This window comes from Callorhinchus milii, unplaced genomic scaffold, assembly GCF_018977255.1.
Source record: "Callorhinchus milii isolate IMCB2004 unplaced genomic scaffold, IMCB_Cmil_1.0 Scaffold19, whole genome shotgun sequence".
Taxonomy (NCBI): Eukaryota; Metazoa; Chordata; class Chondrichthyes; order Chimaeriformes; family Callorhinchidae; genus Callorhinchus; species Callorhinchus milii.
In genome coordinates, this window is record NW_024704760.1 from 5,706,741 (window position 1) to 5,720,223 (window position 13,483).

The 13,483-nt window shown below is 41.4% G+C and overlaps 1 protein-coding gene across 7 annotated transcripts in view; it reads left to right on the forward strand.

Moving 5' to 3' along the window:
- Positions 1 to 12,109, forward strand: part of inava (innate immunity activator) — a 39,012-nt gene extending 26,903 nt beyond the window's left edge. For all 7 annotated transcript variants that reach the window (XM_007894245.2, XM_007894248.2, XM_007894247.2 and 4 more), the window contains 4 exons: positions 316 to 577; positions 2,807 to 2,956; positions 4,211 to 4,943; positions 9,845 to 12,109. In XM_007894245.2, coding sequence (XP_007892436.1) covers positions 316 to 577; positions 2,807 to 2,956; positions 4,211 to 4,943; positions 9,845 to 9,931 — 1,232 coding nt within the window. In that variant the 3' untranslated portion in view covers positions 9,932 to 12,109. The remainder of the gene's footprint in view (positions 1 to 315; positions 578 to 2,806; positions 2,957 to 4,210; positions 4,944 to 9,844) is intronic.
- Positions 12,110 to 13,483: the final 1,374 nt, after the last annotated feature.

A 13,483-nucleotide genomic window follows, 5' to 3' on the forward strand; every position in this document is an offset into this window, starting at 1 on the left:
GGATAACACTGAATTGATTATTCTGTAAGCAGTTCACTGCAGCAGTATTAGTTTTTGTCTGTCGTTAGTATTAATAATAATAATAATAATCCTTGCATTTAATATAGCGCTTTTCATGTCTTCTAGACGTCTCAAAGCGCTTCACAGAATATGCTGTAAGGTGAATTGACTGTATATCTTGTGGGCGAAACACAGCAGCCAATTGCGCACAGCAGACGTTAAATCGTGATGCGATTCTTCAGTGTTTCAGCGTGACCGAAAAAACGAACCATTCCTGTCCCGTAGCCTTGATGTATAATTTTTTTTTTTTGGCAGATGACGTGCGTCTTCAAGGCCCTCATTCGTCTGTAGAACACTTATCAACTGTGCAACTCCCACAGAATCGCGGCTCACCGATTCCCTCGCTGCCGCCCTTCAGGCCATTGCCACCCCAGCATCTGGAAGGAATCGCCCAGCACTGTTATCGGAACAGTGACTATGAAAGATCGCCCATTGCAAACAAGGCGTGGAAGGAATCTAGCCTTGACGAACCCTATGAGAAAGAAAAAAGAAGTTCTTCTTCAAGCAGCAAATCAAGGTATTGCTTGGATCTTTGACCGTTGTAGATCGGTCAATTTCAAGGCAGATTCTATTAACGTCGTTGATGTAATGCCTCAAATCTGATTCCATTAATCAATCAATCAATCAGTAGGTGGACTTTGTGTTTGTTACTGGTGAGCAAAGTTCAAAAATTCAGGTCCCAAGAGAAATGAAAGAGAAATTCAGTATCGAAAACCAAAGGTGGGATGTTTTTCTATGGATCCTTCTTGTTTTGGGTGATAGGTTTCTAAGCATCTGAAAATGATAGGATCTTGGGAATCCTTCACCTTTGGTTTTATGGTGTGCAAAGCTGTTGCACATGATGTGCCAAGAGTTTTGAAATGTCTCTGGTGATTCAGTCCCACTGACACAGGTTGAGAGAGGTGTGTGAAGTCAGTATTGAGTAATGCTGCTGTTTTACGTTGGATTGCAAGCGCTTGGCTGTGTTCTAGCAGTGAGCCAACACATAGCCTCGCCTTACATTCCAATGCAATGCTGCATTGTCAGAGGTTCTGTTCTGTCGGTCAGATGAGAGGTTTCGCCTGTGCCTGTTCAGGTGGGCATCAAAGTGATCCCGTGGCACTATTTCAGGAACGAAGGGAGTTTCTCCCGGTGTCCCGACCCAACAATCTCCCAGATAAAATCGGCCATTGAGTGGGACATTGCTGTGCGCAGAATGCGCTACTGCGTTAGCTTACACAGTCACTGCACTTTGCAGTTAATCCCGGGAATCGCTTTGAAACGTTTTGACGATATGATGAGGTGCTATGTCACGCGTTAGTATTACTACTGCAACAACGCCAACTTGCATTTGTATAGCGCCACTTCACAGTGGCTGAGTCTGACCTAACAAACGTGACTTCGATATGTTGCTCTTCAATGCGTTTTATTAGGATCAACGCACACACATTAACAATTGGTAACAAATTATTCACGTAAGATACCATTCGAAACAGAAGGTACATTGAGTCTGGAAATACATCCTAGAACAAATGACATCTGACCAGCCTGATGTCTGCCAAACGGATAGATTTACTGCAGCTGTTACTTGGCAACACTATCTCCACACCAATCCCACATTTACTTTCTGGCTAGTTACTATTGTAGGTTTTTTTTACAACGACTAGCAGCTCAGCATCTAACTAACCCTTGCGATGATTTTAATCTCCAGTTTCGAGTGATTTGTTGAAGATTCGGACACGAGTGAGGCATAAAAATGCCACATTTCATAACAGAGAATCGTGGTTAACATTCTTCACTGCAGGGTCTCGTGCTTTTTTTTTTGACTCCAATTGATTTGAATCTGCCATTCCAGCATTCTCTCCAGAACACTCTGTAAAGCAGTAACACTGCGCAAATATTGAAATTTGCGATAACAAAGTTTCCATTAGCAAACCTGGAAGCAGAATCTGTATAAAGTGGTTCATAGTAATAAAGACAGCTTCCAGCAGGTGATAAATTAAGTCCTTTTAAACAACAGCTAGTTCTCTTTTTGATGGGGGTTCATCTTAGCTGTGCTCTTTCTTCTACACCCCGCGAAGAAACTTCAACAGTGATTCTGGATTCTGGAAATAGCTTGTTTTAACGAAAAGTCTGCAATAACAGAGCTCACAATTACCGGATTCCACGCTAGTTTCGCTCAAAAGATTAATTTATTTTTTCGCGTCATGTCAAGCCATTCATTTTCGTGCAAACATAAGCAAGATAACATATAATAGAGAACATAATAAGAAGATTGTTATCAAATAGGTTAGAATGTGTAACAATAAAATAGTAATACTCGCATTACATATGTAGCGAGCGCCTTGTTGGGTTGTTGAAATGCCTCAAATCTTTTCACAGGGTTTGGTTTTACTGATTAAATAAAATACGAGCTATACACGTGACAAGAAAGTCTTGATTGTGAAAAATAAGCATTTCTCACATTTCTGACTCTGATGTGTGGCGCTCATAAAGAGTTTAGTCCCAAAAATATGGAAACTAATATTTGTGCCACAAATTGTGTTTCTCCTTGAAAACAATTTTGATTACTTAAACTCCCTGGCGTTGCCTTGGTGAAGTCATCGAAACATTTAGGCCCATGTGCATGATTGATCTCAAGTGTTGTTCCTTGCACCAACCTCTATGTGGGTCTAACGAATGCTACAATTCTCACTCCACCCGCGGAACAATTCATGTGTCGAGAGTTTCCATCACCAATGAGTTCTGTTTGTTTTAAAATTTTCAGCAGCCCATCAGTGACTCCATCGGAATCTTTGATGGGTGATTTTCCAATGTTTCCGCATTATTCAATGAGGAGCTTCGCCTACCAGAATCACAACTCATCCAGTGCCCCACCAACCCCAGACCTGAGGGGGCGAAATTACCATCAAACCAGGTAGGTGGGGGCGAAACAGTTTGTTTGTGTGTGTTGGTTGCAGAGCTCTGCGGGGGACTCGGTTAATTCACTCGTCCTGTAGTGTTTGTGAGTTATTCAGTCACAATCGTTGATGAGTTCTACATTGAACGGCCTGACACAGGCATTTCGCCTACAAAATATACAATCAATTCACTTTGCAGTAAATTCTGTGTAGCGCTTTGAGACGTGTAGAAGACGTGATGAGGCGCTATATCAAATGCAAGGATTATTATTATTATCTACATACATATATGAAACTAATAACTAATAATAATAATCCTTGCATTTGATATAGCGCCTCATCATCACGTTGCTGAGATGTCTCAAAGCACTGCACAGAATATACTGTAAAGTGAATTGACTGGATATTTTGTGGGCGAAAGTAATTTATATATGAAATTTACAACACCACCACCTTGCATTTATATAGTGCAGGGTTTCACAAAGACGGGACTAGCTTTCAATAGCTATGGAATAACTGAGACTGAAAACACCAAAGTAGTGAGGGCTCAGGTGTTCAAAAAAACGTACACCTGCAAAAGAACTTCAAACAGACACCCCACAAGACACATCAAAAGAACACCACCTGCCAGCAAAGGGATTAGTTCAAAACTCTCAACTTTTGCAATTAAGGGTAAACAAACTGCCAGCTTGGTTTATGGATGTTTCTGCAGCTGGTGAAAGTCTAATGTACTCGAACCAAAAACAATTATACTTCCACAACACCTTAAACACAGGAGGCAACACAGGTGAATATAAGGCTACCAAAGAGACACAAAGCAGTAATTAAATCTGTGGGGATCTTATAAGGTTATGTAGACACCGGTTTCTTTTCCCCCATGACTCATTGGATAATTGCACTGCCTGTTGGAACCACTGCAGTGTTCAAACCAGAAAGGATTGAGATTTAATCCCTGATTTGCGCTGAATTAGCAGATCTCAGGCTGAATTTACAATTAGTCTTTGTACTGACGGACTAGGATGGGGGTGTAATCAAGCAAATGCCGTGTTCTAATTATTTATTTGATCTAATTATTAATTACCCCGAGTGTATAAATAATACGCTCGGCCTCCGTTTTGCGATTGCCCTCACTTACGCAGCAATTTCTGCAGTTACTAATGTACTTTATAGTTGCAGAAAAAATATAAATAAAATGGCTGGACTGGTTCAATGAGGTCAATGTGAACTAATTACTTGTGTCCCTCATTTTTCTTGCTTGACGCCATAAACAGGTATGTGGACGCGAATCAGTTGCAAGCACCTTCTGAACAAAGAGGTCGAAGTCTATTGCCCCAGAGAAGACCTTCAAATTACACCGTCTTCGTGCCAGACTGTTATTCTACTAGGAATAAACCAATTGATAGCCCACAGTTTGTATCATGTTCCATGAGTGGGTACCCCAGCTCAGAGTCTAATAGCTCTGGCATCTCAACTCTAAACTACGCTCCAATGCCTCATGAGTATGATCCAGGAGCACCCAGATATTGGCAAATGTACAATTGTCCTGCAGGCACAGGAAGATACGTTACACAGTTGAGGAATGATGATGGATTTTACCACGATCCAACCCCCTCATTCCACTATTACAGGGCCGTTGAACACCCAGATGTAAATGCAATGGCCCATATGTGGGGCGGTGCCCCGAAGCCACAGTATATCACCACACAACAGTTGCAACATCCGCTCTACAGGGACTGCCGTTACAACGATGAGAATGCATCGCTCCAGGTGCAGAGGATAACTCCGTCGCACTGCAGGATAGTGCGAACGCCTTCGCTGAAGGAATACCCCAACAGAGGCCTGATAAGGGAAGTCGTATCGGAGGAGCTGAAATCGTGGCACGAACGGAGCAGGAGAAGGAATGGTCGACCCCACTCGCTGGACAGGCGCGATGCCATTCGCGTCCCACACGGGCAGAGCAGGGGTCGAGAACATTACATTCGATGGCCAGTGCGCCCTGTTCAGGTGAGGTTACACACAAGGCCTCAAGCCAGGCTTTGCGAGGCAAGAGTTTTAGCAACTGAGTGAACCAAAATCGAGATAATAATAATAATAATAACCTTTGCATTTGACATAGTGCCTTATCATGACTTCGAGACGTCGCAAAGCTCTTCAATACCCCAGCACCCACTTGTTCCTTTCCATTATGCGGTTTCTGCTACCCCAAGATCATAGATTGTGACCTGCCCAACATTAATAAACACCGTTCCTATCAGTAAACTCGAAACCAATATTGCCTTTAAGGAAAGGTAATCGACTTAGTTTTGGTGTTCAGTTCTAAAACCTCAAGGAGAACATAAATGGGGGGTAAATTACAGTTGTGTGGATGCTACATAATGAATTAGAAGTGATAATGAGCTGCCAGAAGGCACAATTTGAAATATTCCCTGTTCCTGATAACATCTCTCTATGAAGTGTGTGTATATATATATATATTATATATGTGTGTGTGTGAAGTTAAAAGATCAGTTTGGGGGCAATCAGTGTAATATTGACCACAAATTAAGTATCACAATTTGAAAGTAATTATTTGCACAATGTCCCAATGGTCAATTTGCATGATTAAGGCTAAAAAACAATTGTATGTAAAAATGTTATTAAGGTACTAGATGCCCAGTTCATCGTCCAAGCTTACACTTGAAGAATGACTTCTTTGGGATTGTACTCGGCATCCATTGAACTGTACTCCATCAATGAGTTGTCACCTTTAAAACAGAATTGGCTTGGATGAAAAGGGACAACAACAACAACAACGGGAAATTACATTTATATTAGCACCTTTCACATTGGTAGAACGTCCCAAGGTGTTGACATAACCCAAACACTGATACATGAAAGCTTAGTAAAATGCAGCCACCATTTTTACAGTTGTATTCTTAAATCTTATGACCAGGGTATTGTACCTGATTGCAATAGTCCTCCTCTCTATGCAATTAAATTAGATTCATTCATTGCAGTTCAATTACATAGAATCCATGCATCTGTAATTTACCTAATTTATGTTCTCCTCGAGGTTTAAATAGAACATAAATGAGGTAAATTGCAGATGTATGGATTCTACGTAATTCATTAATATTTAATTACATTTATTTAACTAATAGTAAATTAATATTTAATTAATTAAGTAATTAAACCCAATGTGTGTGATTCTGGTATTGTGTTCTTTTCCATTATTCAGTTTTCTGTTACTTATGATTTTAGATTGTGGCCTACGATAATAAACACTGTTTATAAACTAGATACCAATAATACCTTTAAGGAAAGAGTTGCTGGTGTTTTATTTCAGTTTCTCGAGGAGAACATGAATGGGATAAATTATAGATATGGAGATTCTATGTAATCAAACTGCAAACAAATGCGTCATGTATTTTAGTCAAATTTGTAGCACACCTTGGTTCATAGAGTTGTTTATCTGCACATTTTCTTTCGTTTACAAATGCTACGTTTCAGACTTCATTGGCACAGGTTCTACCTTGAAACCCTTTAGTCGAACAATCAAAAGTTTACTTCAAAGTAGAGAAAATGCCCCTGTTCAGGCAGGTTAGTGCCAGATACAGGCTGTCACGTCACTTCAAATGATGTGGGTTTTTTACTGGTTGTTCTAGTAGTGCTTTGTTTCTTCGAAGCCTTGCCTTGTAGAATGCAAAAGCAGGTTAGAACATGCCACTGTTAATCAATAGTTTCTCCAGCATTTTCCAATTCCAGTTTATTTCATCTACTGTCTGGAATATTATATTTTTCTTTCCGTAAAAGAACATGGTGAAGTCCTTAACGGTGGGAACAGTGGGGATCATAGAGTAAGACGTGGGAGAGGTGACTTCATCAAAGAGACTTTTCGACAAGATGGAGAAATAGCAAGACAAAGTGGTTACGAAAGAGAGGCATAAATAGGATCCTGGTAGTTACGTGCTTAGACTTGTGGCAGTGGAGAGGGAGTAATCAATCGGGGTGAAAGCAGAGAGTGCTGGCTAGGATATAGGGCTGGAGAAGATTGCAGATATGGTGGAACAAAACTATTTGCTGCATAACAAGGAGCCAAATGGCATTTGGCAAGCGCAGTGCACATTAGTGCTGATGTTCAAACACAATACTTTCTCCTCGTCCCATGTCCCAATTATCACCTTAAATCCTGCATTTTTCACCCGCTATCTCTGAATAGACGGGCAATTTCCTTTTGCAAATTAGTAAACATCAGTGGGAGAGTATAAGAGAAATTTATAATTTATCTTAGAAGAGTTTTATGATTTATTTTTATTTCATGATCAGCCAGAAAGACTACAATGGGCCTTTACTTTCATGTGTATTCCCAGGTGACTTAAATAGGATTCGACGTACACAGTTTGCTCACAGGCACCTCTCATCATGCCTTTATATGTAGTTTCTGTCACAGGATTAAAGAGGCTGCTGAAATCTGGGTGAAAACTAATGTGTTGCCACACCCTGGGAATTTATTGAGAAAAATAAGGTTTGCATACTTTAATGAGGTCATGATGTTCAGTAGATGGGCTGTGTTGCTGCACTCACTCTAATGGGATCCACCCTCTTGGTGACACCTTTGCGACACGAACAAAGCAAACCTGATGCTGCCAGAGGTCCTTACTAACCAGTTCTAAGAAGGGCGACTGAAACAGGTGACTGGCGCATATCATGGTCTACATCCCAAGTTCACATTCCAGTTCAAGGGTCATTTACTTTACTCTTTCCCTTTGCTGCGTGCGGTTCAGGAATTCACCTGTTAAGATTAGAGGCCGGTTTCTTTTTCGTTTTATTCTAAAGAAGATCGTAATATTTTCAGAGCACTGTTTTGCTCAATAATTCGAGAATTAACTGGTCCTCCCCACCCCCCACAACCTGCATCCCAACGAAGTGCCCTTGTAGATGAGTAGTACAGGACGCCTCCTCAGAGTTTTAAGCTCCTTCTGCTGTGCTCTGGCTTCAAAAAGAACACCACCTAATTCAGCAGAACAGATTTTTCTCCTTTCCGCATCAATCAACATTATGGTCACTGAGTGTGTTTGCCAATTTGTTGCAAATCACAGTGCCTTAAGAGGAACTGGTTGAGACTGTCCAAACTGGATTCCTGGAGGATCCAGTCAGTCGGTTTGTGGTCGATTGAGAGCCAGGTCTAAGTGGACGAAACTGCAGTGTCTTAACCCACCTAGTTAGTGCCTTTGTTTGAGTTTAATCTGAAATCAGCCAATTTTGGAGCTGTTGATGTCCCTTTGGATGACACCCGGTGGCTGTTTCCAGTCAGCACAGGGTTGGATTCTGGAATGTGCTCGAAACAGCTGAAGCTGTGAAATGACGAGCGCTGTATTGTGGTTCTGATTTACGGTATGTCTTAATGGGCTTCCTTGATGAGGGATTAGCGTTGAGCAAAATCTAGACTCCTTCCGGTAATGGGAAGTCCACCACATCCACCCACGGGAATTCTGCTCCAGCTCAATCCACTGGTTGATTCTAATGAAATTTCTTACAGTTTAAAAAAAGAGCTCTGTAAATCAGACCGCAATGGGAAAAGAATTCAGTCTGAAATCGGAATTCAGTCGGGACTTGGAGATGTCCAGTATTTATCAAATGCAAGGATTACTATTACTCATACAACAATCCTCAACCCAAACTGTAAATTGACTTGCTGTATATTCAACTTACTGCTGAGATTATTGTGGGTAGGATGTAAAACACACGGGTTTGGTGAATATCTTTTGATTCGGGTTGAGGCAGATATAACGAAAATGTGACACATTTTGTCCAGTTCAATTTGAGTTCAGAGATTACTATAAATGTCAAAAGTGCTGATATTTGGACAGTGTCCTCTTCCTCCTTGTAAATGTTTATCTTTGGAATCTGTTTCTGAGCTGGAGAGTACTGAGAGATGAGAAACCATCCCAGATAGCACCAAAACAAAAAGCAAAATACTGCAGATGCCGGAAATCTGAAATAAAATCAGAAGGCGCTGGGAACATCCAGCAGGTCAGGCACCATCTATGGAGAGAGGAAAATGAGTTAATTTTTCACATTCTGTCCTTGTATCACCTATTTTGATGATTTTTATTTCCTTGTAGTTGGATGGCTATATCTAGATTAGAATAGGGATAGAGGGAAGAACATAGTGTTTTCATTGAGGTTCACTAATAGTACTGTCGACAGTGTTGTTCAACTATTGCACCATCATAAAAAGCTGAATATTCTTACAACATACGGAGGTCAAAGATGTCAATGAACTCTGGAACTTCAAAAATACTGATTCACTAACTAACGCGTGATTAATTATTCTGCTCTGCTGACCGGTCTTTGCAATGGTTGGACCTGAAGCAAGAATAAAAACAATCCTTGTATTTGATATAGCACTTTATCGCCACATCAGAACATTTCAAATCACTTCACAGGATTTTCTTGAAGTGTAGGTGTACACGGCAGACAATTTGTGTACAGCGATGTCTCACACACAGCCATGAAGTGAATGACCATTTCCTGCTGGTATTTGATGGCCAGGACACCAGGCGAAATTCCCTTCTCTTTTCAAATAATGCCACGGGATGTTTAACATCCGTCAGAACGGGCAGACAGTCAGAACGACAACACCTGACACTGTGAATGCAGTGCTCCCCCCATTACACTGCACTGGAGAGTCAGCCTCACCTATGAGCTCCTAGTCCCTGATGTGGGTGAGGTTTAAACCCACAACCTTCTGAACCAACAGGTGAGAGTGGTGACAGCGAGGCTGTTTAGCACATCACAGCTGCAATTTTGATCCCAACATCCGCCTATGAAAAGTATTACTGTTTTACTGGTATTATTGATGTTCCCGGAAGAAAATGCCATTAATTTTGAACTTTTTTTTTTCTCTCTCCTCGAATCCGCAGAGACATTTATCTCAAAATGCCCCTGATCATCCGCAGCAGAGGAAGTGGTACATGACAGAAGAGTCCGAGGTTGCAAGCCAGTTCTGAGGTCTTGATTCCTGCCAGTTGAAAATCCAGATCGTGTCAAGTGTGTCAGCGTAACAATCACTGGCGCGAGCGAGGGAGCACATTTCCTGGAACAGCAACCTTTGATACAAACCTGTTCAATTGCACAATACCATTGGCAGGAATAAGCCGAGTCCAGGCTTGCTGTGGGAACTCAAACTGCAGATCATGAGTCTGATTCACGAGGTGAACTATTAATATTTAAAATCAGCTTTCGTCCACACCTGATGGTTTCCTGGTCTTAACCCTCCAAAGTCCTCCTGCATCTCTTGTGCTAACTTTATAGACTGCTTGCTGGGTTATTCAGTATACCGAGAGGGTATATTGAACGTCTGCAGAGATTTCAAACTCGTTGCCTATTGGTACATTTTAAACATGTCTCTTATTTATGTTCTCCTTAGTTATCTTATTAACAAAAGCTTAACGCCTAATCAATGACAGCGTACTTTTATAAAGTTACAATCCCATTAAAGATAACTAAACACCAAATGTATTAACGTATCAAAGGAGTTATCCTGAGTGAATTCATTGAAGTGGACTAATCGATATTCTTCTCCCTTTGATGCAGTTTTGTAAATTTATTCTGGAGATGTTTAAGATGCATTTACAATTTTAACTTATGAATAGTGTTATACGGACAATTTGCAAGACTTGGAACACAGGCAAGAATTGCAATTTAAACCCACATTTAACTGATTCACTACTTGAAAGTGCGTGGTGCAGTACAGAACACATCCTCCTGCAGAAAAGAGCATTTGTTATGTGAGTAATGCTACATTGACAGACCTGAATAAGCTATTATACATTGATGAACTCTCCCAAAAGGATAACCTATGCAAGAGCTGAGTCTCCAGGAGAACACTGCAGGTTTACCTGAGGAAGAGTTCAGCTCGAGAAGCCATTATAAAACTCCCTGGTGTTTCAGTTTCACAGACTCTTCCACTGTGAGGTAAGGAGGACAGGACAAGTCTGGTTATTCCACTGTGTGAATGACTTTGGACACTAAACTTGGACGATCAGTGAATTCTTCTGACACGTACGAGTCTGATCGGTTTGGTTAGTGGCGAGACTGTTCTATTTAGGTCGAAGTGCAGATTTTAAAAGAATATATATATATATATGTGTATATTTTCCCCAAGTGGATGAGGTACAGATCACATGGCCGTTACAGAGTGACTTTTGCCCACTCAGTGACCTGAACGAACCTGTAAATAAAATGTCAAATAAGATGTTAAGCTTTCAGTTTCTATCAACTCAGATTTCCTCAATCGCACATAGGCTGAGAGAACTTCAATTCACTTAAATAGAATCTGCTCCTGTTGTCTAAAAATGCATTCCTGTCATCCCGAGAAGAGCCCCAAACTCGAAAAGGTTTAAGACTGGTCAGGAATCTTTCAGGAAATCCACTTTTTGTATACGTGAGGGCCATCACAGCACAGCTCCCACTGTCAGGAATCAAGAACGACAACAGATTACACTTGTGTAGCGCCCTTCACATCGGAAAGACATCCCAGGGCGCTGGAAGCTGGAAGAAGAAAGTTGTACCACAAGACAAAATAAATTGCTTAAGGTTATGGTTACGGTGCAGGGAGAAACTTAGGTTCCACGTTGAGAAAACAATAAATGTAATCACAAGGTTAATATATCCGTAACATTAAGATTTTACAATGAAAGGAAACAAATTGCTTTGTACGTTTGTCGAAGTTCATCAAGATGCTTCACAGTCATTTTTGTCAAGCGTAGTGATTTTTCTGTGGGAAAACTATTTTCTGTGGGAAGACGTGTGGCACAGAGCAAGGTCCCAGATAAAGCCTCGACTTGAATAACTAATTAACTATATGGCTCCCAAGTTATGGAGTGCTTTGAAGGTGGTCCAAAAACTATCTTCAAATGATTTGACAGGAAACACTTTTACTCGGAAGTTTACCCATCGTTCTACTTTACATGAATTAATCAAGACTTTGTTTACACTTCAACTCAAACCATGTACCGGCTGTTGACATGAAACTGCAACTTTTTGTTCTATGCGGTACCTTTGAGAGTTACAGCAGTCAGTTTTGTTCTTTATCTGTTTATCGGTTGTGTGTATACCTTTGGAACAGGCTGCCAAACATTTAAAAATATCTGACCTTTTAGTAAATAAATATGATCATTCTTTAATGTATGTTACAGTCAATTTTTAATAATGTATATATATATACACACACACAATCAAGGGAAGCGGATTCAAATTCTAATTGTAGACGAAGGGGGTCGGAATTGTATGTTTTTTTGTACAAAAGATATTTTAAAATATTGGAAAACATGGAATGGCTCTCAACAGAACATAATAAACACATTTCTATTAATGATACAAACTTGTTTTTATTATTTTAGCTTTTAACGGGTCCGCAATGATCTGTTCTACTTAGCTGTCACTTGTGTATTTTTCATTTCGATGAGCTTTTAAAGTAGTTTAACTCCATGTCTTATCATAGCACGTTGCCAAACATAATGCGGGAGAAAGTGTAGGGATTTGTCCGACACAACGGGAGCTCCCAACAAATGTAAAAGTACTGAAAAGGTAAGAATGTGAGTGATGGGATGCAATAAATCCTATCAGTTTTGAGCACAAGTACACAGTGCACAGGTACCAAGAAAGGTTGGTGGGCTGCGGTGTCGTCAGCAGTGCCCTGGAATACTGCGGAGACGAGAGACCGCCACGGATGAACAACACCATGTGTTTTTTAGCGGAGCTGGCAATTCAAAATAGCCTCTATTACTGATGATAATAATAATAATCCTTCCATTTGATCTTATTGAAACATATAAGATTCTTAAAGGGCTGATAGACACCGAGGGACTGTTTCCCCGGTGGGAGAATCTATAACCAGGGGTCAGCCTTAAAATTAAGGGTCAGCCTTTTAGAACAGAGTTGAGGAAACATTTCTTCACTCAGAGGGCAGTGAATTTATGGAATGGCTGTGTATAGCCACATTTATGGGTGGCTGTGTATAGGACTGTGCATAGGGGTTTGTGTGTGGGTGTGTAGGGGGGTGTATAGGGGGGCTGTGTGCGCATGTGGGGGTGTGTGTGTGGGGGGGTGTATGGGGAGTGTCTGTATGGGGGGGGGTGTCTGTATGGGGTGTGTGTGTGTGGGGTGTGTGTGTGTGGGGTGTGTGTGTATGGGGTGTGTGTATGGGGGGCTGTGTATAGGGGGAGTGTGTATGGAGGGGGGGTGTGTATGGGGGGCTGTATGCAGGGGCGTGTGTATAGGGGGGGTGTTTTGGGGGGCCTGTGTGTAGGCGATGTGTGTGTGTGTGTGTGGGGGGGGGGGGGGGGGGCGGTGTAGGGGATGTGTATGTGTAGTGGGGGGAGTGTGTGTGGGGGGGGGATGTCTGTAGGGGTGTGTGTGTGTATAGGTGTATGGGGGGAAGGAAGTGTGTATGGGGGGTGTATAGGGGTGTGTGTGTATGGGGGGGGAGGAGTATGGGTGTGTGTGTGTGATGCTGTGTGTATGGGGGAGTGTGTGTATGGGATTTGTGTATAGGGTGT